General features: G+C 50.7%; 2 protein-coding genes across 3 annotated transcripts in view; both read right to left on the bottom strand.

The window, feature by feature from the left end:
- RNF213 (ring finger protein 213) overlaps positions 1-18,579 on the bottom strand; it is a 48,401-nt gene extending 29,822 nt beyond the window's left edge. For both annotated transcript variants that reach the window (XM_026860871.1, XM_026860870.1), the window contains exons 1-23: positions 18,281-18,579; positions 17,061-17,747; positions 16,281-16,462; positions 15,415-15,573; positions 14,977-15,164; positions 14,472-14,752; positions 13,122-13,390; positions 11,956-12,144; positions 11,241-11,439; positions 10,511-10,566; positions 10,059-10,231; positions 9,459-9,604; positions 8,738-8,836; positions 7,811-7,933; positions 7,230-7,410; positions 6,466-6,639; positions 6,027-6,185; positions 5,132-5,736; positions 4,665-4,830; positions 3,912-4,129; positions 3,243-3,383; positions 2,905-3,066; positions 1,333-2,470 (exon numbers count right to left, since the gene is read on the bottom strand). In XM_026860871.1, the coding sequence (XP_026716672.1) occupies positions 1,333-2,470; positions 2,905-3,066; positions 3,243-3,383; positions 3,912-4,129; positions 4,665-4,830; positions 5,132-5,736; positions 6,027-6,185; positions 6,466-6,639; positions 7,230-7,410; positions 7,811-7,933; positions 8,738-8,836; positions 9,459-9,604; positions 10,059-10,231; positions 10,511-10,566; positions 11,241-11,439; positions 11,956-12,144; positions 13,122-13,390; positions 14,472-14,752; positions 14,977-15,164; positions 15,415-15,573; positions 16,281-16,462; positions 17,061-17,747; positions 18,281-18,478 (5,893 nt within the window). In that variant the 5' untranslated portion in view covers positions 18,479-18,579. The remainder of the gene's footprint in view (positions 1-1,332; positions 2,471-2,904; positions 3,067-3,242; positions 3,384-3,911; positions 4,130-4,664; positions 4,831-5,131; positions 5,737-6,026; positions 6,186-6,465; positions 6,640-7,229; positions 7,411-7,810; positions 7,934-8,737; positions 8,837-9,458; positions 9,605-10,058; positions 10,232-10,510; positions 10,567-11,240; positions 11,440-11,955; positions 12,145-13,121; positions 13,391-14,471; positions 14,753-14,976; positions 15,165-15,414; positions 15,574-16,280; positions 16,463-17,060; positions 17,748-18,280) is intronic.
- The window catches only part of LOC113486973 (coiled-coil domain-containing protein 40-like), a 35,745-nt gene continuing 33,276 nt past the window's right edge, over positions 18,549-21,017 (bottom strand). The window contains exon 38 of the mRNA XM_026861317.1: positions 18,549-18,582. Within this exon, the coding sequence (XP_026717118.1) occupies positions 18,549-18,582 (34 nt within the window). The remainder of the gene's footprint in view (positions 18,583-21,017) is intronic.

Here is a 21,017-nt window from a genome sequence, read left to right on the forward strand (position 1 = left end):
GGGGGGGGGGGGAATGGTTCTTATCAAAGACGAGAGCACCCTCGAGTTTCCTGCCTCAGCCTGTAGGAGCTGCTTGTGCAGCGCTCGGGCAGTGACTCGCGTTTGCTGCCTGTGGCCGCCGGGAGCCGGCAGCTGCTGCTCCCCAGATTAACACGGGGAGCAGAGACTGTGCCACGTCCCCTGCTCCAGCCCAGCACACCCTGCCTGCTGTACGGCGGTAGCTTCACCCCACGAAGACTGCCCAGTTACGGGTGTCTGGGTGAAGCTCTCCTCCGACCTTCCGGAAGCTCCAAACTCACCCCCCGCAGGAGGAAAGGTTTGTAACGCAGCAGAAGCAGCCGGGTTTATGCAGCTTTCCGGACTGCAGCTGAGGCAGCAGCCATTCACAGGCAACAGCCAAGACCTGCCTGAATTTCTGAAGTTTGACAAAGGATGCAATTTGTTAGTAAAACTGCTTTGGACTTTCTCACTGATCCCTGGAAGATAACGCAGCACACTTTCCCTTTTGAGCCCAGCCTGCTTCGCTGGGGCAGTAACTCCATCAGTTACAACAGCCCAAGAGTGGCTGCTGTAAGGGGAAAGCACGGTCTGGTGTTGCTCCTGGATTTATGCACAAGGTCTACGCAAGAAACACGTGCAGCCGGACAGCCCGAGCACTTCCTGGGCTACCAACCTCTGCCGGGCCAACGGCCAAGGAACGGGGTAAGAACACAGCTGGCACACAACGACTCCTTCCCAGTATTTTCTCAGTGATTTGCAGCTCAGGAGCTCCAGTGTCAGAGAGAGCATCTCTGTGTTTAACAGCATCTGATGGATGTTTCTCTCATGACCGTATCTAATCCCTTTCTAAGCCTGTGTAAAACTGTGTGCTCCACAATTTAACTGAGCACAGTTTAAGAGCCACTTTTTGCCGTTGCTTTTCAGCCTGCTGAGCAGTTTTAATGCTCTCTAGCATTTTGCATTCAGGCAGCCAACGATCATTTCCTACGCAAGAACAACAGGCAGGTTTTACAACCTTTGTCCCAACTCGTATGTTTTCCTGCAGGTATATTTAACCTCAGGAGGTCAGATTCACCCAGCATTAGCCATCTAGTTCATGTTAACGACAGAAGTCAGTAGAAAGCGACAGCTGCCAGGTTAGCAGGATGAACCATCTCTGGAGATGCCAATCTCAGGACAGACGAGCTGTCCTTACAGCCTTCACCTCACTCCCCTGACTAGAGTCTGAATCATCCTTTCTGACTAGATGCTTACAACTGGGGCAGAAAACCTGGCAAGGCAAAGCCCGCTCTGCTCTTCAATACTCAGCAGACCCCACTTTGCCCATCTTACCCACACCGGCTCTTTTGGAGGACACAATCCCGACACACATGTTGTCCTTGAACACGGAAGCAGCCGAGCTCGAAGGCTGAGCGACTCTGTAGTGGTGCTGAAGGTATCGCTGGATTTCAGCCAGCGGCCTCTGGGGTATCATGTGCACTTTGTACTGGCTGAAGACAGAAGGGATGTAGCTGTGCTCCCTCTCGCAGTTGCACAGGATGACGAGGCGATAGGTGCTGTTGTAGTGCTGCAGGTGCTGGAACAGCTCCTCTGCTCTGCAGCTGACTTCGTAACTCAGCTCGTCTGCGTACAACATGGTGTAGATCTTCTCTCCTCCGCTGCAGGGAATGAGGCACCTCCTAAGGAAGAGCCCCACTTGCTCAGCAGTGGTCTGAGGAGTGCACAGGAGAACTTCATCAAAAGTGGGAAGGGGCTGGTTGGGGCTGTTCATGTAGAGAGCCAGAGCAGACGTCAGCACCTCGGAGCGAGGGCAGGTGATGAGGTTGGGCTGACCAACGGACAGAAGGTCCCGCGGGAAGGCGCGTGCGACCCGTGTGCTCTCTCTGGCCAGGTTCTTCAGCCACCCGCCGAGCGTGTCGATATCCAGGCAGCTGGGGAGGAAGGAGCCCATGTCACACATGTAGCACTCCCAGATGCACTCCAGCTGCACAGTCAGGTCCTTCTCTCCCTCCAGCATCCCTTGCAAGTCAGAAACGGCCTTCCCTGAGGTGGGAGGCACCTCGCTCCCGGAGGCTCGGAGGACATCCTCCTGGCTGCAGTTGGGTTTGAGGAACGAAAGCATCATCAGGGCATCCTGGCTGGGCGTCCCCTGCCCCAGCTCTGTGCACAGGTAGACCAGCTGCTCCGCAGTGTAGTAGTTCAGGTAGAAATGCTGGAATCGTTTTTCATACATGAAGCTTTTCCAACTCTCCAGGAAACTCTCCATGGTCTTGCAGAGGCCTGGGAGTACAGCTGCCCTGTCTCCCTGCCCTTCGAGCACCGGGATCAGCCCCAAAGAGAAGTCTATAAGAACACACGATTCTTTTTTGGGTGAGCAATACACGTGGGCAAGCCAGGAGCGGAAGAGCATGTTCCCAGCTGAATAAAGGTCTATAAAGGCCTGTGCAAGTCTTTGGACATTGGAAAAGATCTGTGTGAGGATAGAAAAAAAAACCACCAACTAAGCTGTTTTACCAAGACAAGTCCCAGTCACGAAACCACAGGGAAGAGTTTCAATGAAAATAAAGGCTTTGGTCCCAGGCCAGGTGTGTCAGGCCTCGTGCAGGAGCAAAAGAGTCTGTGGCTTTTTAACAGCAGTATCCCCAGGAAGGAATCCCCAGCTTGCTACAAAAGCACAAGCACCCTCCCAGCCAGGAGCATGCCCAGTGCAGGCAGAGGGCGAGGGTCCCAGTCCACTGTCCAGCCTCCAGCTTAGTTCCACCTCAACGGGGGCCCAAGGAGGGGGGACATCGATTTGCCTGCTACCACTCACCCCCCTCAGCACAGCTGAAAACCAGTCCCAAAAGCTGATATTTAAGGCAAAAATCCAACCCCAGCCTCAACCCACTGGCTTAGAAATCTGACCTCAGAGAACTTCTCCACCTCCAAGCCTTGCTCCCCCTTCGTTGACATGAGCATCAGTTTGTTCTGCAGCTCGCGGAGCTCTGCCAGAGAGTATTTCCACGTTGCCTCGTTGTCCCCAGCGCTCCCCGGGAGGGTGAAGCGCAGGACATTGTCCAAAGAAACCTGCCAGGGAACAAGTCGTTAGCGCTGACGGGCACTGAGGCTGCACCCGAGGCAGGGCTGCGCCCAGCAAGGGGCAGCAGCCCCCAGCAAGGGGCCGGGCAGAGCGGGAGGAAAGCTGCAGCACGTTGCTGACGGGCAGCGCGCTCTGCGGGAGCGGGGGGGCCAAGCAGCCACACCTTCTGCCCATCAGCAGGGGCTCGGAGAACGTATATTCCTCTGCTGTTGATGGCAGCTGCCAGCGAGAGTGACGACAGCTCCACAGAGCCGTGGCTCTCCTTCACCGTTTTCAACCACTCCAAGTGCTGAGCTGAAGCACGCTGCGGGAGGAGAAGACACGGCGCTGCCCTAATCGCTCTGACCTGGCCCTGCTCTCCAGGATTACACCCGTGGTCAGGACAAACAGCTGGCGCTGGCGTAAGGGTTTCAGGATGGGGAGGGAAGAAAGGAACGACCACTGGCCACAGCCTGATCTTTCTGCACCATGGGAGGCTGAACAAACAGAGCCCACGGTGCTCCAATGCCTCCCGCTACAGAAACACACCCCTGCTGCAGGGAATAAGACAGATCTGCCTTCCCTCTGCTGCATCCTCCAAGCTCTTGCAAGAGGAGAGCTACACCACGTCACACTTGAAAGCCTCAGCATCGCTCCGGAGAAATCTGTGCTGTACCAGTTACAGCTGCTGGTTTTGTGCCACAGAAACATAAGGTATTTCTCTTCCAATAATAAGAGCTGCTGTGATGGCCCCACACACGTGCAGCTTGCCCTGCGCAGTCAACCTTCCAGCCCCTCTTGGAAGGCAGAAACGCAAGAGGATGCAGAGAGGACCTGCTCCGGCAGAACTCACCAGTTTCTTGGGAAGATTCTCGTCACTGTCCAGGGCTCGCCACAGCTTCTTCAAGCAGCACATGAAGTCCTCAAACCCCGACTCTTGCCTAAGCTCATAGAGCAGGGAGGAGTAGCCATGCACAGTGTCATGGAAACACGCCACACGGTCCACATCCATGTCATTCTCCCCAGCAGAGATGGACGCCAAGTCTACAAATACCTTCAGCTCATTTATATCTTAAATGAGATAAAACACATCAATGAATCCCCAGTGAGGCAGCTCCATACGATTCCCCATCACCACCTTCTACAGAAAATGCAGAAAGAATGCCTTGGAAGGGTTTCTCCTGTGCAGCTTCCCTCCGCCCCCCCTGCCAGCAGCTCCACCAGGCGGCTCATCCGCCCTGGTGATATCCTTGGCCCCAGCTTTTCTCCGCACGCCACAAAGAGCCATTCGCAGCCGGGAGGGACGCACAGGCCGTGTCCCCACGCGCGTACAACTGAGCTGGCGGCCACACAGCTAACCCCGCTGCTGTCCTGGTGAGGGACAGCCTCTGTTCTCTTCAGTGACCAGGCTGAGCCGAACGGCAGCCGCTACCCCAGGGCTCCAGCCCCAGCCCAGCGCTCGCAGCACGTGCCACCCCAGACCCTCGGAACTGCCAACCCCAGAAGCTGTGAAGGCAAAAAGCGTCAGGGACAGGGCCTCGCTCCTGCCCCCGCCAGACTGCCGCCCCCTCCAGTCCTATCGGCCAAACTCCGGAGCAGCACACACCTTTCAGGGCTTCCCGGACCCAGCAGACAAACTCCTTCTGCTGGACCAGCTCCCTCAGACACCCACGACGGGTCACAGTGATCCCCTGCAGCAGTCTCTTGGCGTTCATAAGCTCGGGGCTGATGAAATCCAGCTTGTGTGTCTTGTAGGATTCAAGCTTTTCAGTCTACAAAGCAAGCGGGGCAAACATTCAGTCTGGAAATGGGAACCACCACCCGTTCTCTGGCGGGGAAAGGAATCACCCTGAAGCCACAACCCAAACAGAGGAATGGCACCTTCTTTCTCTCTTTTAAGAAAGGTTACACCAAAGCACTTTGTTTGAAAAACTTAGTTTTTATCTCAGATAAGCAATTTGGGACAGGAAACGGCTCTTGACAGACTGAGCTAGACTTGCAGGAAGGCTCAGGCTTACCCAAGCTTCCCAGCCAACACCCTGACAGTACAGAGCTCAAGTAGTGTGTACTTACTATGTCCAACAAGTTTTCCAGGATACTGAAGTCACCAGAGAGGTTTAAACTCTCTTTGACACTAGCAATAATCCTTGCGGCGTCAAAAGTTAAATGCATTTCATGGTACTGCTGGATCTGCTGAAATCGCTGATCAATCCAGCCTCTGTCTTCCCCAGGTCTCAGCTCACATATGGTATGTAGCTCAGCTTTGATATCTTCAGGATGATTTGTGAATTCCTGAAAAACTCTATCAACTTCAGAAAGCGTGAGACGTCCAGATCTGAGATCATTGTACAGCGTTTCATAGCTCACAAAACAAGGGTAGATTAGACTTCTGAAAACATCATCAAGGTCCAATGCAGGAACAATGTTCTCCTCCTCCTCCTCCTCCTCCTCCTCCTCCGACCTCTCATACTCCTCTCTCGCCTTCTGCGCCGCTTCCTCCCAGAACTGCTGGAAGATCAGGCTGTCCTTGAAAGACTGCATTTTCTGGGCAAACTCTTTCACTTCTGGGCTCAAGCTGTAGTAGGTCTGCAGGGGTCTGTTTCCCACGTTCACAACTGTATTTAGTCTTTTTGAGCGCAGATCTTCCGCGTGTTGAAATTCCAGTTCACCTACATACACTTTAAGACAGAGAGACAGGTCAGAGACAGACCAGATGTCTGGCCTGTGTGCAGCTTCCTTCATCTACCTCGCCAAGCTGCAAAATGCTCCTGCACACGCGGACCCCTACAAATATCACCTGACGCCCAAGCACTCACACGATCCCGCAAATGCTCCAGGTTTACTTCCTCCACCCCTCCTCATCCTTGCTGTGGTTTATAATAAAACCTGTTTACAAAACTTAGTTGTTTTCAAAGAAAATTATGTTTTCTGGAGCTGCCGCTTTCAAATTGCTCCCCCTGAACGTTACCTTTCACAGATGCCTGCACCTTCCTGCACATGCTCAGGAAGGTTCCTATTGCTTTTTTCTCTTTTCTGAGAAGTGTCACTTCTTCTCGCCTCCTCTGCAGCAATTCTTTCAGTTGTCTCTGGAGTAGTTCTTTGTGTTCATTTAACAGCTGCTGGCGCTCTGAAAGAAAACTCATCTGTAGTCAGAAGGCAGATACTTCCCCCCCCCTGCACCCGTTAACTCAGGTTTGGACTTGCAGAGTCACAGACAACACAAACGGGGGTGGGAGCTCCGGATACAGGACAGGGACAAGGGCAGCGCTGCTAACTGCTGCAGCACCTCATCAGCACCACTAACCAGCATTGCTCATCAACATTACTAACCACTGAGGCAGCTTAACAGAGTCAGCCGCGATTACTACAAGGATGCCAACACCACCACCCCTGCGTGATGCTCTTACTTATCTCCCAGATACAGATGAACTGTTTCTCATGCTGGAAAATCTCTTCCAGATGTTTCACAAGGATACATCCTTTCTGGATGTCGTCGGTGACACTCGTAATCACAGAGTCTGCTGTGGCCATGGCATTCTTTGCTTCATCTGTAAGTTTTTCTAGGAGCTCTGTGTTTGTTCCTGTTCCAGACACAAAGTGAATAAAACCTACATCAGCCCCGCTTCACAAAAACTAGGCAGCATCAATAACTATCCAACGTCATGATACAGAGCCCTTCCATCTCCCACTCGAATCCCTACCCAAAGGCCTGTGAACTCATGACGCCACCCCTCCCACCTCTCATGTTTTTCTGAACAGAAACAGCCAGGATCTCAGGAGAGCAATTCAGAAACCTTCCCATGGAGAGCCCAGACCCAGACCCATGGAGGAATCACAAGCCATTTTGATCCATTCACGTGAGCAACGCTTTGCATTTTTGCGTAGCAATAACTTATTAGAACTTCTCAGAGAAATAAGTTATATTCTACAAATCCATTCCGTCTCCAGATTCAGCAGTCCAGGACAAATCCTGAAGCAGCTGCAGTGGATTAGCACAAGAGGAACACTAGCTCCCTCTTCCTTAGCTTCTCCTCTCCAAAACCAGGCTGAACACCTTGAGTTTTGAGAATAAAACACAAGCAGGACAATTTTCATATATTTGTTTGGGGCTCTGCAAAGCGGGAGTGACGAGGAGAGAACAGCTTTTCACAGACTCCTACAACAGACATACCATTAAAGCTGAAGGCGTGTTTGATGTCAGGCCACGTAAGCACATGGTGCAAAATCTCATCAAAATCGTCCTCAGACTGCCCACTCTTGACTGGCCACGACTTCACAATAATAGTGGATACAAGCTGGCTGAATCGGCCCATGCTGTAGGAGGAGATCTTCTCCAGGAGGTTGTTCTGAGTCTGCACGAGGCACACGAAGCAGAGGGGAGGGATGGATCAGCGCTCGGGGTCACACTGCGTCCGCCTTTGCCTCGGGACCAGGCACTGGTGTCAGCAGTCTGCCCCCCTCCGGGGCTGAGGCACAATCCAAATGGGCCGTGGGACATCACCGACCCCAGAAGCCATGATGGCAAAAGCATTACAAGTATTTTTCATGGACCCTCTATAAGTGGATCCACATTTCCTGATTTCTTGTCAATAGATTTTTTTGTTGCTGCTTTAACAAACTCAAACAATCCACAGCACCTCAAGCAGTGAGAGACTGAATGTGCAACTCTCCTTCCACCACAGTGCACATCCCTACACTGTGCAACAGGGAATCTGACTTTTCCTTTTCCTACCTTGAGGGAAAATACAATACCTGGCAAGCTGCAGTTACAGCCTCTGTGGCACAGTTATGGAAACACCCCTCGATGGAAGAGTCAAGCTGTGTAAATTGGGAGTGCTGACAGCAGTAGACTAAGATTTGGTTAACTGGAGGCTCCTGTAGGGCAGAAGGGAGATTTCTTAGCAGCTTAAAGTTTCCAAAGTGTTTCTTCTGAAAGCATGAAACAGTGCTGTTATTAAGACAGTAAAAGGAACGAAGTCAAAAAATTTAAGTTTCCTAGTGGAGCCAAGCAACAGCCCGTTTATCAGGGCCTGGAAGAGAGATGAAACACAAATAAATGCTTGGAAAATCTTTTAGGTTGTTTCCATCTAAGACGTGTTATTACTTAAATGCATCTCTCCAAGCCAAGCTTCCACCAGGAAATACTTGTTTCCTAATTACACCATGAAAATCAGCGGCTTAGACAATTTTGTAAGTGATGCAGAAAGGAGATGAGGAGGTATACAAGCTCAAGTCAGAGGGGACCCACACGATCGGGCGTGTGTTTGGGAGCCCGGACGACCCAATTTCTGCACAACGGATGAAAAGAGAAAAGCGCCAACTTTGCTTCTGTAAGTCCTCGGGCACTTACTTTACACCCACTGTTTCTTAAGAAACTACAGGAGGGGTAATTGCTTGCAAAGTGCAATTTTCTTTAAAGCACCAGGGGAGGGGTCGCTGCGTGACACAGAGCGGGGCCGGCAGGCTGCTGCAGCCCGACGCCCACCCCACCCCGTGGTCCATATTTTCACATCCAATTTTTGAGCCTTCAGAACATGGTTTAGAACAGCCAGTGGCAATTTTTATGACCGAAGGCAGAGTGTTTCCACGTGCCCATTCAGGCACTAGAAGCTGTTCTCCAAGCACAGCAGATGTCCACCCGCTCTGAACCTGGCAGTGAGTGCCTGCAGGCCACCCTACCTCCTGGATTCTCCTCTCCAGGTCTGCAAGTAAAGTCATCTTCCACCTCTTGGTGAACTGTTCATCTGGAAAGCTGATCTTCACAAATTCATTCCAGGCCTGCAGGCAAAAAGCAAACAAACCCCAAACACTCAGTGCTGAGATTTAACATTCAAATATGGAAATCAGAAGCACTACGCTGAGGAGAGGCCCCACACTCCTCAGCCAGCCTGCAGGCCTTTCAGATGTTTCCATCCAGAAGAAAAAAAGAACACTCCCAGAGCTGCAAAAGGCAGCTTTTGAGCCCAAACAGTATCAAAATGTCCCATCTGCTGAAGGAGACATTTGGATGAGCCACTTCCACCTTGGTGCTGGAGCCTGTCCCAGGGAGGGCTGGATGCGGGGCCGGGCTCTCGGGAGATGCTCTGCGCTTGGCTGCGGGAGGGCCCGAAGGACACAGCCTGAGCAAGACTAAGCTCCAGCTAAACACCCTCATCCCAGCAGCGACTCTTGCAACAGGAGAAATAAGGTGAGCCGAGAGCACCAAATAGAGCCCTTTTCAGCCCAACAATGCTTAAAACAATACAGCTTCTGAGCCTGGAGTCTGTGCTGTCTGTCCCCATCTCACCCCTTACCCAGCCACAGCAGCTACAGTTCCCAGCAAAGAGCCATTAGACTCAAGACTATATGGTTAAGCTACGGTAAAACACCTTTTAATTCATATTATTAGAAGATGACAAACCCGAAGTTCCCAATAGAAAGAGAATGTCACATGCTCCAGATATTCTTTCAACAACTTCTCGTTTAAAGCATTTCTGAACCAGGTTCGAGTGTCTCTCAGAGCTTCAGTGAATGCTTCTACCACTGCAACTCCCTGCACAGCATCTCAAAAAAAAAAAAAAAAAAAAAAAAAAGAATAGCTCAAGCAGAGCAACGTACAACTGTTTTAAATAAATATTTCTAAAAGAGAAGGCCTAAACGCATCCAAAGCACAAACACGCCCCGCAACAAAGATCCACCACTAGTTGAATAAAGGATGGGGGGAGGCTGGGAAAATGCAATGCTTACAAATGGTTTGTGCCTAAGAATTCTTATTCCAGGAAGTAAAGACAATATATTTTAAGGGGGGGTAAAAGACAGACATAAACCAAAACCCATGACAGCCAGCCTAGGCATCTGACCTTACTTTCAGTAAGGAGAATCAAAGTTATTAAATGGTTTCACAATTTTTTCAAACTACCACAATCTTGATCAGACTATTAAGTTTTCCAAATTGAGAGCAGGTATGATCTAAACCCATTTCTGTAATACTTTTAGATATCTTGCTTGTACCACCCCACGACTGGCTCCAGGGTACTCACTGCTGTGGGCTGAAGCGTGGCAAGCTTCGAGATCATCGTGGCAGAAGTGACAGGAATCACGAAGAAACATCCCCGCTTCAGGCATTTACAGATCATCTTGTGCAGCTTGAGGCAACAGGTAAAGCAGGATTCCCAAGAGCGAGCTTCCAGAGCTCTGAAGGACAGCAAAAAAAAGGAAGAAGTTCCCTTCTGCTCAAAGTGGGGGAAAAAATAATTTTAAAAAACACCCCACCAAACTCTATATAGTGTGTCAACTAACCATCCCTCCCTCAGATGGATTTCAAAAAGTGTTGCTGACAGAGGAACAGAAATACAAGATTCTTTTATTCATAGAGATTTCCATGCACATTTTCAAGCTATAAGCACAACCCCACCCCACAAGCACGGTGTAAATAAAAAGGATGATGCTCTCGCAGAAGTGCACCTCGGTTACCTGGCCTGTTCCTTATCCAGGGTACACAGCAGCGTCTTTAGAAGACTCTCTACTACCTAAGAATGAAAAGACAGAAATATTAAACTGGAAGGAATTTTAGGGACTGGTTTCTCATTAGTTGAGGGGATGCTGTGGAAGAGGGAATTCAGTATTCTGCCATGCCTTCTCCAACACTTTCATTAATACGCGATAAAACTGCCAAAATCATTGACTGGCTGTCAGAGTCAGCATATATGGGGCTATTATTTGACCAAACAAAACCTGCACTTCTTAAAATCTAGGGGGTTCACATTTATTAACATTAGTAGCAGCATCCAGTTCCTGCTGTGCTCCCACAAACACAAATGTTTTCACAACAGGCAGGAAGATCTCTCAAACCAGCAGCCCCTTGCCCAAATATCCAAGACCTGGGTGAAAAAATAGTTGCAGGCAGCCATCCGAGGCTTCCGGGATTAAAGCACTTGCTGTCAGTGACTAAGAGCAAATCCAGATGAGCAGACTCTTCTCTCATCAATGCCAACAACGCTTTTTGCTACAGATACACCCCCTCATCTCCTCTTAGGAGTCTCCTACTTCAGAAGTCTATTTTTGCTCTTAGCTAAATTTTAAGCTCTTTGTGCTCTGACCTGCTTCCAAGCACATTCCCTTCAGTGCCAGTTCTGCTGGAGGCACACTACGGCCCAGATTCAGCCTTTATCCCTTAGCTGGGTAAAGCTGCCAGAAGACAAACCTTAGACCCATTCCACAAACGGTCCATGTTCTCTAATCTGTAAGAAACACCTTGAAGAGTAACTAATAAATCACTGGAGAAGTCTTCTATAAATTCAGGCAGGCTCTCCAGGGGCAGCACACAGATCCAGGACTTGACCAGAGTCTTATCCAATTCCATCAAGTATTTCTTTTCTTTCATTAGTTGCAGTAGAGTCTTCCTGGAGAGAAGGCAAAACGAAATCTTCAAGTTTGCAAGGTACAAAAGGCTAAGAGCTTGTTCAGTCCATGGAGGACTCTTAGCTTCACTCCTGTGCTTTTTTCATTTACAGCTGAAGATCAGGAGAAGACCCCAAGACCCAGCGATCGCAGAAGCGGTGTCAAACTGCCAAGCAGCTGCACTCAAGGAAATTAAACTCCAGGTCTTGCTCAGATTCTGCACAACACGTATCATGAGCTGCTTTAACTCGCGCCAGGCATCACCAACTGTGCGAGCTGCTCCACAGCTCGCGGGATTAAGGGTTGTTTGGGTCTGGAAGGTAACATACTGCACAGCTTTGCACCAGAACCTCTGAGCAGCCACCACACCTGCCTTCATATAGCCCAAATAACCACCATTAGTGTGCCACATCTCTCATTTTTCAGATACTTTATCTCTTTTTTTTTCCCTTTGTAAGGTGATCACCAAACCCCAGTGTCAAGGCACTGGATGTAACGAGTAACTCTGGGAAACTCACGTAACTTGCTTCTTCCTTGCCTCAGCAAATGGGAGCCCTTCCAGCCCCGCCCAGACATCTTCTTCCATGGGCGAGTGGTCATGCTGCAACGGGGCAGCGAAGAAATGCAGAAGGGGAATAACCCAGACCCACTGGTCTACTTGGGCATCAATGCATCTCTGGCACAAGTTTGTCAGATGAACCTTCAAACTAGGAAAACAAAACAAACACACACGGTAAAAGAAGAGCTTTTGACAGGACTCAAGAATGTCCCTGGAGGGGGGAGAGCTGCATCTCAATCTCACGATGTACCTTCAAATTACTTCTGGTAAATATTTTAGCTCAATCTCATCTTCACTGAAGAGTATATACGGTAAAAGTTTACGACTCAAAGCTGCGATCTCACTTGAATCTCTGCACAAGCCCCTCTAACGCAGCACTAAGAAGTCCCAACACTTTATCTCCAGTTGCCACGTGAGCCCCCCAGCTGGGCCAGGGATCGGGTGACACAGAGGCAGCTCTGGGGACATTTCTCAGCCCCCCTGGTTGGGCAGGCAATTCCTTTGCTGCAGCTGTGCAAGTGAAGAACTAGAAATCCGAGTGCCAGATAAGCAGTTAGACAAGAGTCTGATAAGCAGGCACTGCGGAAAATTCAACAAAGCACGTGTAATGATGCGTGTCAGAGGAGAAGATCAATCCAAACACGCATTTAAATGAAGAAACACGCGACGATCCCAATCACTGGAGTTTGCAAGTATGAGCAGCAAACAGGTAAGAAGCTAGAAACTGCCTGACATAAATGGGTAACAAGTAAGATGTTTATATAGAAAGAAAAAAACAGTAGTTTTAACTCAATCTACTACTGTGGCATGTAATGGCAAGTTGCAATAAGGGTAATCCTGTTTGGACAAAAGGAAAATATTTTTCACATCAAGATAAGTATGTGACTAAGGCGGCCCCAAAGAGGTTGTGCAACCCCGGAGTTTTTCAGAACTGCAACCTTGCCTGGACCTTAGCCCTGCTTTGAGCAGGAGGTTGGAACAGAGGCATCCAAAAATCCCTTCAAATTTGATTTTTTTTCTGACACTAGAGAGCTGAATTCCCTTATTGTTTTATCACAGGGTGCTACGCTTGCAGTAAAAGCAGCCCAGGGAGTTACCTCCTAGGGGTTCTAGTAACATACATACCTAGCAACTGCTGCAAAAACCTTCTTGATATGACCAATCTCATCCCGTATGGCTTGCTGCGACACCTTATCCAAGCACAAGAGGCTACACAGGGCAGCCAAATCACTTTTAAATGCTGGAAGCTCCAACTTTTCAACTACTGTGAGGATGGTGAGGCCCAGAGTCAGTTTACTTTTTATGACTGTGTCCCCCTGCGATGCTTTCGCATCTTCTGGCGCGAGGAAAGGAAGAGTGATTTTCTTCATATACATTAGCAACAGATCATTCACCTAGGATAAAAAGGGAAGAAACAAACCAGCCCCAGCATTAGTTCCCCAGCAAGTCTTTCTCTCCTGAAGCCGTTTTCCCCTGCGGGTTACAGCGAGGACGCTCCGTAGCCCTGCACAGCCCACGGCCCCGCGGTGCTCCAGGATCCAGGCACACGCTCCTGGGCACCACCAGAACACGAGGCGCTGCACCCCGGCACCTCTCCGTCCCCCCAGCTGCCATCACTCAGCTCCCAGTGCCCCCTCCCAGCCCAGCAGCGCTGGGGACAGGGCAGAGCAGCGGGCGAGCTGAGCAGTCGCCACCCAGCGCTGCCTCACGGCACCATCGCACGCCGCGAGCGGACTCCGGCTTCCCAGAGGACCCAGGCCTGGCTGGGAGTCAGCAAAGGGAGAGATGCTTCTGTCCTTACCCCCAGCGCCCAGAAGCTACGCTGAAACCACGTCCGGGGGTCCAGAGCGCCGTGGTGCTCCGCAACAGCAGCGCACCCTGCCGAGGGGCGCAGAGCCCGGGCCGCGCTGAGCTGCCCGGGGCTGCCATCTGGTGGCCTCCCCCGCGGCACCAGGCCGGGCAGAGCCAAACCAGCAGCCTGACACCCGTCCGAAGTCCCAAAAGAGACACTGTGACGTTTCTGCCATTTTTCATAATTAGGCCAGGTAATAAATTTAGGACTCCAGAAGCCCTGTCCGCATCGCCGCTTAGAACCAGCCCCGGAGGAGGCTGCCTCAAGGCAGGGTTGGAGTCAAAGCCGAGCCCAGGTAAGGTGGGCAGCGAAACTAAAGGGCCAGGCTTCTGAAATGGATATCCAGACACAAAACCCACTCAAGTAAGAAGCCACCACATCACAGCCCTGCTGCTGACCAACACGGGCTGCTCAGAACTGCACCCAACTGCGAAGGCGTGACCCGAGTTCCCAAGGCAGACGGTGGCCGCCACCCCAAAAGGATCCCCGCCGGGTCTGTCACACCTCAATTTTTTGACTGGAAAAGCAAAGTTAACCCAACAAGGTCAACAGCAAAGTTAAAAGTTCTGTGTTTAGTAACTGAATGTCTGACTTCTAATACCTGTTACAAGAAAACAGATTACCTGCTGTGAGCCAAAGTCTAACTCTGTCCATGGCATCTCCCTGCCATCGTGTACCCACGGGTTTGCTGTAACAAAGTAAAACTGTCTCAGCTGGAAGAAGAAGTTTCTCAGGTTGTCGCCACTCCAGGTTCCAAGAATGCTGAAGATATTTTCTAACATAATATTTGCAGCTATTTTCTTCCCTTCCACCACGTCTTTGTTTTTATCACGAGAAATCGTCTTCCAAATGTTCTTCATTAGAGAAGGCTTTGCACACACAATATCATCATACTGATGCCATTCTAGAACAAACAACAGAAAACAGAGGAAAACAATCCTTTGAGAAACAAACACACATTTTGCACATGCCTTCACTCTTTCAGCTGTCCACAGAAACACCCCCCGACCCATCCAGACAGTGCTAATCATAATGCCAGTCCACACAAAGCTTCTAACTCAACAGAACTCCACCAAAAAAACACCCCATGGATCATCCCAGTATGCAGACCCAGCCAGGAAAGCTCACCTCTGTTGTTGAGGAGGTTGCCTCTTATCAATAAGCAGCGGTTCACGTAATTATTTGAACTCTTGTAGATAAATTCATACTCCCCTTCGCCACAGGCAACCCAGTACTTGTAAGGAATGTGCTTATCAATATTTTCCTTTGCAAGAGTTACAGTGCCTTCAATGAGGTATCCGTGTTCTTCTAGACGCCTAGGAAACACAAGACAGCAAAGGACACGTCAGCTCATCTATATACTTCCTTTTCCATGCATCACTCCAGTTTTAATAAGAACAGGGACCATTCTTTCACGGTGAGAGTTTTTGAACTGTTATCTCCACTGTGAAAACCCTCTGCAGCAACACCCACCTATGAGCACAGAGCTACAGCCTGACGTATTAAATGAAATTCTCCAGAGCCAAAACGCTCTGGTGCCTCCGTGCGACTCGGGAGGGTACGTACTTGGTGCAGATCAGCTCACAAACGTTGTCCTTCCAGTTTGCGTAGGGATAAACTCCTTCAGCCCTGATGAATACTTTATGGGTCTCAGGGTTTATTTTGAAGTCTTTGGATAATATCGCATGGAAATACACTGTAACACCATCACTCTGGCACACAAAACTACAAGAAAGAAGGAAAACAGAAAGCATTCTTTTTTTTTAAACACTCTTTTTTTTTTTCCCAAATTGCACAAATCGTTATAAACAACAAAAAAAGATTTGAGCCACCAGCTTACTGGGTGCAAGACCCATAAGCTCTGTCAGCAGTTCACTCGACCTGACGCTGCGCAGCCGGCCTAGTGCAAAGCCCAGAGCAAAAAGGGAAGGTGGGTTCCTACAGGCAGCACGGAACGCTCCAGCCACGAGCATCCGGGTCACTGCACGGGTAAGGCAACGGAGACACCTCACCCAGCAGTCACCTGAGATGGCTTTATCCCTCTTCCAGCTCACATACATTAGGCAAAACAAGTCATACTAATCAAAACAGCTCTCCACACCATTAATCTGAAGAGTTACATGTGTGAGGCACAGGTTGCTCCTTAGAGTAAGAAATAAAAGGCCACCTTTTTATTCATCAGATACGCAAAAAGGTTCAAGTACCGAGTGTACCACATCACCCAGTACACGGCTGTGCTGCAGCTCCCAGTTAAACACTGGCTCTCTTTTGCAAGAGCAGCAGTTTACCTCACTTTGAAGGCAATCCTACTTCCACGTATCCAAGACACATGCAGCCTGAACCTCAGTAGTTCGATCCCCTGGCTCAGTCTGGAGCCCTCCCAGCAAACCCCGTAAGTGAAGAATGCCGGGGAGCAGCAGGGTGGGTCTCACCTTTCTTTAATCTTATCCACAGGTTTCTGGTTCGTTTGCTGCTTTTTATCCTTGCGACCACTGGTCACAGCTGAAGCATCATCCTTTCTAGCAGGCTGAGATCCTTTGGTCTGACTTCCCTTCTCAGTCGCTTCCTGCGTTTTCTCACTCGGGGTCTTCTTTTTCTGTTTGGCCTCTTCATTCTGCAGTAGGAAGAAGGACAATGCCCCGTGAAACAGGAGACCCTGGAAGTACAACATCCGCAGAAATATCCACCACCTCTTTGGAGGGGTGGGGGTGCCCAGAAAGCACAGCACACCAGCCGGCTTCTGACTTCTTGGAAACACTGATCCCTCGCCGAGGGAGCTACCGGCTAAGGAACAGTGCCCGGCTGTGCGAGGAATCCAACACTGGCAAGAAGTCACAGACCCCCAGAGGATGGGCCGTGAGGAAAACGAAAGACAACCAAGAGTGACTTAGAGCTTTACAGGCCTGTCTGAGCGGAGCACAGACACCTACAAAGGATGAAGATCTCACAGGGGAGATCCCACAGAGCTCACTGGGGAAGGGATGAGTTCACAGCTCCCAGAGGCAAATGAGCAACCACACAGTGGTTGTGCTGGAATTAACACACACAGGGGAGAGCAATACTCAGAAAAGAAACACTTCATCGTGCTCCCTGCTGTCTTCTTGCCTCCCCAGCCTTGTGGTCTTCAGCTTTACCAACAGCACAAACGACTCACAAAGGGAAACTTGGCCCAGCTCATCCAAGTACTCACCGGTGCTCCCTCACGTGCTTACCCTGGGAGTCGAAGAGCTCGCTTGCTGCCCCGTGTCCTGTTTAACCCTCCCAGCCTGCGAGCTCTTGACCACAGGCGGAGTCTTCATGTCCTGACTTCCATGCTCAGCACAAGGAGCTGCAGCCTTACTTTTAGGCACTCCCGTATCAGGAGACAACCCAGAGGCAACGCTCGTTTTCTCCCCTGTTGAGGCCGGTTTCTTATGGCTCCCCGAGGACTGGGAAGCTGGTTTGGTTTCTGGAAGCTGGCCAGTGTCAGGAGCACAGCCGTTCCCTTCCACATTACTCCTGCCCGTTTCTCCACACTCTGTAGTACTTCTACCCTCCACCTTCTCCTCTGGGGCTGCAGAGCTCGGAGCCGGGGCAGCCCCACTGTCCGTGCTGCTCTGCTTCGGGGGGGCCATCACACGGACGCTGCTGCGACTGCCTTCTGCCACCGCTTCCCGGCTCCCAGCTTCCTTTCCCGAGCGCCCCAGCGCCCCATCGCTCTCACGGGCGCCTCTGCCGTCACCAGCAAGTACATCAGCACCTGGTTCCGCGGCTTCACTGCCCAGGGTTTGGATTTCCTGTGGAGAAACACGTGTATCGGGCGATTCTGTGCTGTGAGCTGGTGCTGTGCTTGAAGGAGGCAGGGAGCCCTGCTCCCCAGAGCTGGAAGGACCCGCCTTTGCCTTATTCCTCTTCTTTTTCTATATAAACAAAAAAAAAGAAGGAACAACACAAAGTTTAATCATTGTTAAAAAGAAATTGTCACCTCCTCCAGCGCAGATAGTACCAACACCTTCCCGCACACCGGGTTAATGGAGAACAACCAGGAAGAGAAAGGACCAGCCACCATCCTTTATAGCAGGGGAAACGCAAGTAACTCTTGAGAATTCTCCAGTTTTAATATTCGAGACTTTCTCAGCAGGAACACAGAGCAGTGCTGACATGATGCTCACTCACAGGGCAGACACGGTACTAAGCTGAACTCTGTTCCACCGCCCTCAGTGCAGCAAAGGTGCCGTCAGCAGGAGCTGCACCGCTCGGCACATCACCAGGCCACACACACACGCTTCACGTCAGCAAATGCATCCACACGCTGCCTAGGAACCCCGGCAGCAGCTCCCGGGTGCAGGCCAAAGGGATTCGTGGTGACGCAGCCCAGCCTCATCGCTTCACAAAAGAGAGCGCAACAAATTACCAGCTACCCCTGCTCCTCCGCACCGACAAAGAGCCTTACCCTCTTCCGTGACTTCTCAGAAGAATCACCCGCCGTGCTCTGAGGCGCAGGCTCCGAGGTGTCACTTGGAACTGCGACACCCTCGAGCAGCGATGCTCCCTCTGCCTCCACCTGTGTTTCAGCAGAGGCCGGAGGCCCACCTGCTGTGTGTCCAGGTGTGGCCTCTGAGGTGCTGATCAGAGCTTTTGCCTCCTCCATTGTGTCAGTGGTGGAGGAAGGGCCCTCAGCACCTTCTCCCTCCAGCTCTCCTCCAGGCTCTGCTCTCCTCTCAGGGACTGGAGCCAGCTTCCCCTCTCTTCTCTCTGCAACAGAGACAAGGCTCTTGTTAAACTTGAGAGTCAGGAACCAGCATTCCTCAGCTGGGGGTGAGCGAGCAGAGTCTGCCCCTGACTAAATGTATCAGCTGAACACACAGGAGCTGCTTTGTTGTCGTTCCCTGTTCAACAGCAAGGACACCATCCTCCCCAGCACAGCCTCCGTCCCTCTCCAAGGCCCCTGCAGTCAGCAGCAGAATAATTAAGATAAGAAACGGCAGTATTGAGGTGCTGATCTGTCCCTGTCCTACTCCAGCTAACGCGCTGCTGCCCAAAGCAGCAGGTGCTGGGAACCACAACGGCCTCTCCCAGCGCTCGAGGAACCCCGAGCCGTGCGGGGACAGCGCGGGGGCACGTCTCAGCTTTCACAGCACGTGGGACCTCTGCCACGCCGCTGAGTGTTGTGGCCAGGGAGGCTCGGGACAACAACCTTTTCACCTTTAACAGGTTTATCCAGTCCTCAAAACCCATGAAGAGGCAGCCCACACCTGAATCAGAGCAGATCTCCCCCTTCTGCAGATCTCGATTTGAGAGCAAAAGCTTAAAGCTCTTTGAGTGGAGATCAACCAGCACCACGAGACATTGATTTCCTCAGGGTATTTTTGGAAAAAAAAAAAAAAAAAAAAAAAAAATCACAGTGAAGGTAGCTCACAAGTCCCCTGCCCCCTGTCCTGACCTCTCAGAGCGATTTCCTCCCCCCCCCGGGTCACATACCAACCAAGAGCGGATCGGGAAGGGCAGCAGAGCAGAGCTTAATGCACGACCTTAACATACCTGGGTCCTGCCTCCCCTACAGCCTGGGGACGGGAATGACAAGCGACCACCTCCTGGCAGCCCCCTGGGCCGTGGTACCTCAACTTCAACACCTATCACGTGCTGGGCCTGCGCAAGCGGGAAAGTATTTCATCATCTGAGTTGGGCTGAAGAGTACCTGACAAAAGTCAATTATCTCAGACCCTAGAAATAGTGACACGAAGTGAGACCCTCTGAGCTCTCCCGGCCAGCAGTGGGCTACGACCAGCATCTCCCCTGAGCTGGGAAGTCTCTGGGCACAGACTCCTCCAGGTTTTAAGACCGTCTGCCCACAAAGGGCAAAGCCAGTCTTCCCAAGGCTCAGCTATCGCCCGCTGAGCAGTGCTGATGCATTGTGAGCATTTAAACTCGAGGGAAATCTTAAGGATAGGCTGGCCTCTTCCACCCACCTCCCCACCCATCCACCTGTGTGAATATGCACATTTGCCTTCAGTGGGGATGTCTACATATTCCACAGGATCCAAAGATTTGTCCACCTGTGTGTATGTTTTGTATTTACACACATGTTACTTTGATTTAGGGTACCTTGAGGTAAATTAGCGTGAACCTTAGAATTCTCAAATCTGTAATTAAGTCGCTGTTTTCATTACAACATAACGAAATTCGTAACAAATCACCTCGTTAATCTTTTAAATTGGTCAATCATTAAGCAATCAACCTTTTGATTCACCTCGCACCGTTAATAAATCTTGAATTGCTGCTAAGTCATAGCTGTGTCAAATATTTCACGTGCAACACAGCCCAACGGCTGCACCTCGCTTAACGACAGCAGGTTGGTTTGTACCTGAAGCAGGGACCCTTCCGACATTGTTCACGTCCAATTTACTATCACGCCACTATCTGAAGAGTTTAAACTCTTCCCTGAGCTTTTCCTGTTCCTCGCTGACTCTGTTGACAGGGCTTGGCCTGCACATATTTACTTAGTGGAACTCCCTGGTCCCTCAGACAGAGCGTATCTACCTGGTGAAGCACTACCACTCCTTCCACCACCTCTAACCTTTGCCAGAAGCAGGGACAAAGCTTCTGGACCACCAAAACAGAGGCTTTGGATGCTTTTCCTGCAGCATGTAAGAGCTGGAGATCCTGGCTTTGTTCCCTTGCCATTCTTGATTGCAGAGGGGTTTGCTAAGAACTGATCTTGTCGGGACTGCAGCAGGCTGATTCTGATTTAGTGTAATCTTTTAGGATCTTTTTCATATCAACAAACCAAAAGCAATTCTGGTGGCCCAGGTCATCCTCTCTTTCAGGAAATAAAAGAATTAGGAAGTATTTCCCCCGGTGTAACTGCATTAATTGTGCTCAGAGAGACAGAATTAGTGCGTTGTGAACCAGAAATTCAGGAAGTGAATTCTGAACCTAAAAATAACCTGAAGATAGGAAATTCTGGTTCAAGAGGGATGAGACTGGTCTTTTTAATACAGCATTCCATAAAAATGGCACCAGCTCCTTGGCAAAACACAAGCAAGTTCAGCCCCGGGCAGCTGAGTGTGGAGGCGCCAGGGACTGACCCGCTTCTCGCCCCGTCGTCCCCCACCGGTCACCGCAAAGCCAGGAAAGCTCCGGCCGGGCCGGGCCGACCGGAGGGTCGAGGGGAGCCCCGCCGCCGCGCT

This window comes from Athene cunicularia, assembly GCF_003259725.1.
Source record: "Athene cunicularia isolate RWA chromosome 18 unlocalized genomic scaffold, athCun1 chr18_part1, whole genome shotgun sequence".
Taxonomy (NCBI): Eukaryota; Metazoa; Chordata; class Aves; order Strigiformes; family Strigidae; genus Athene; species Athene cunicularia.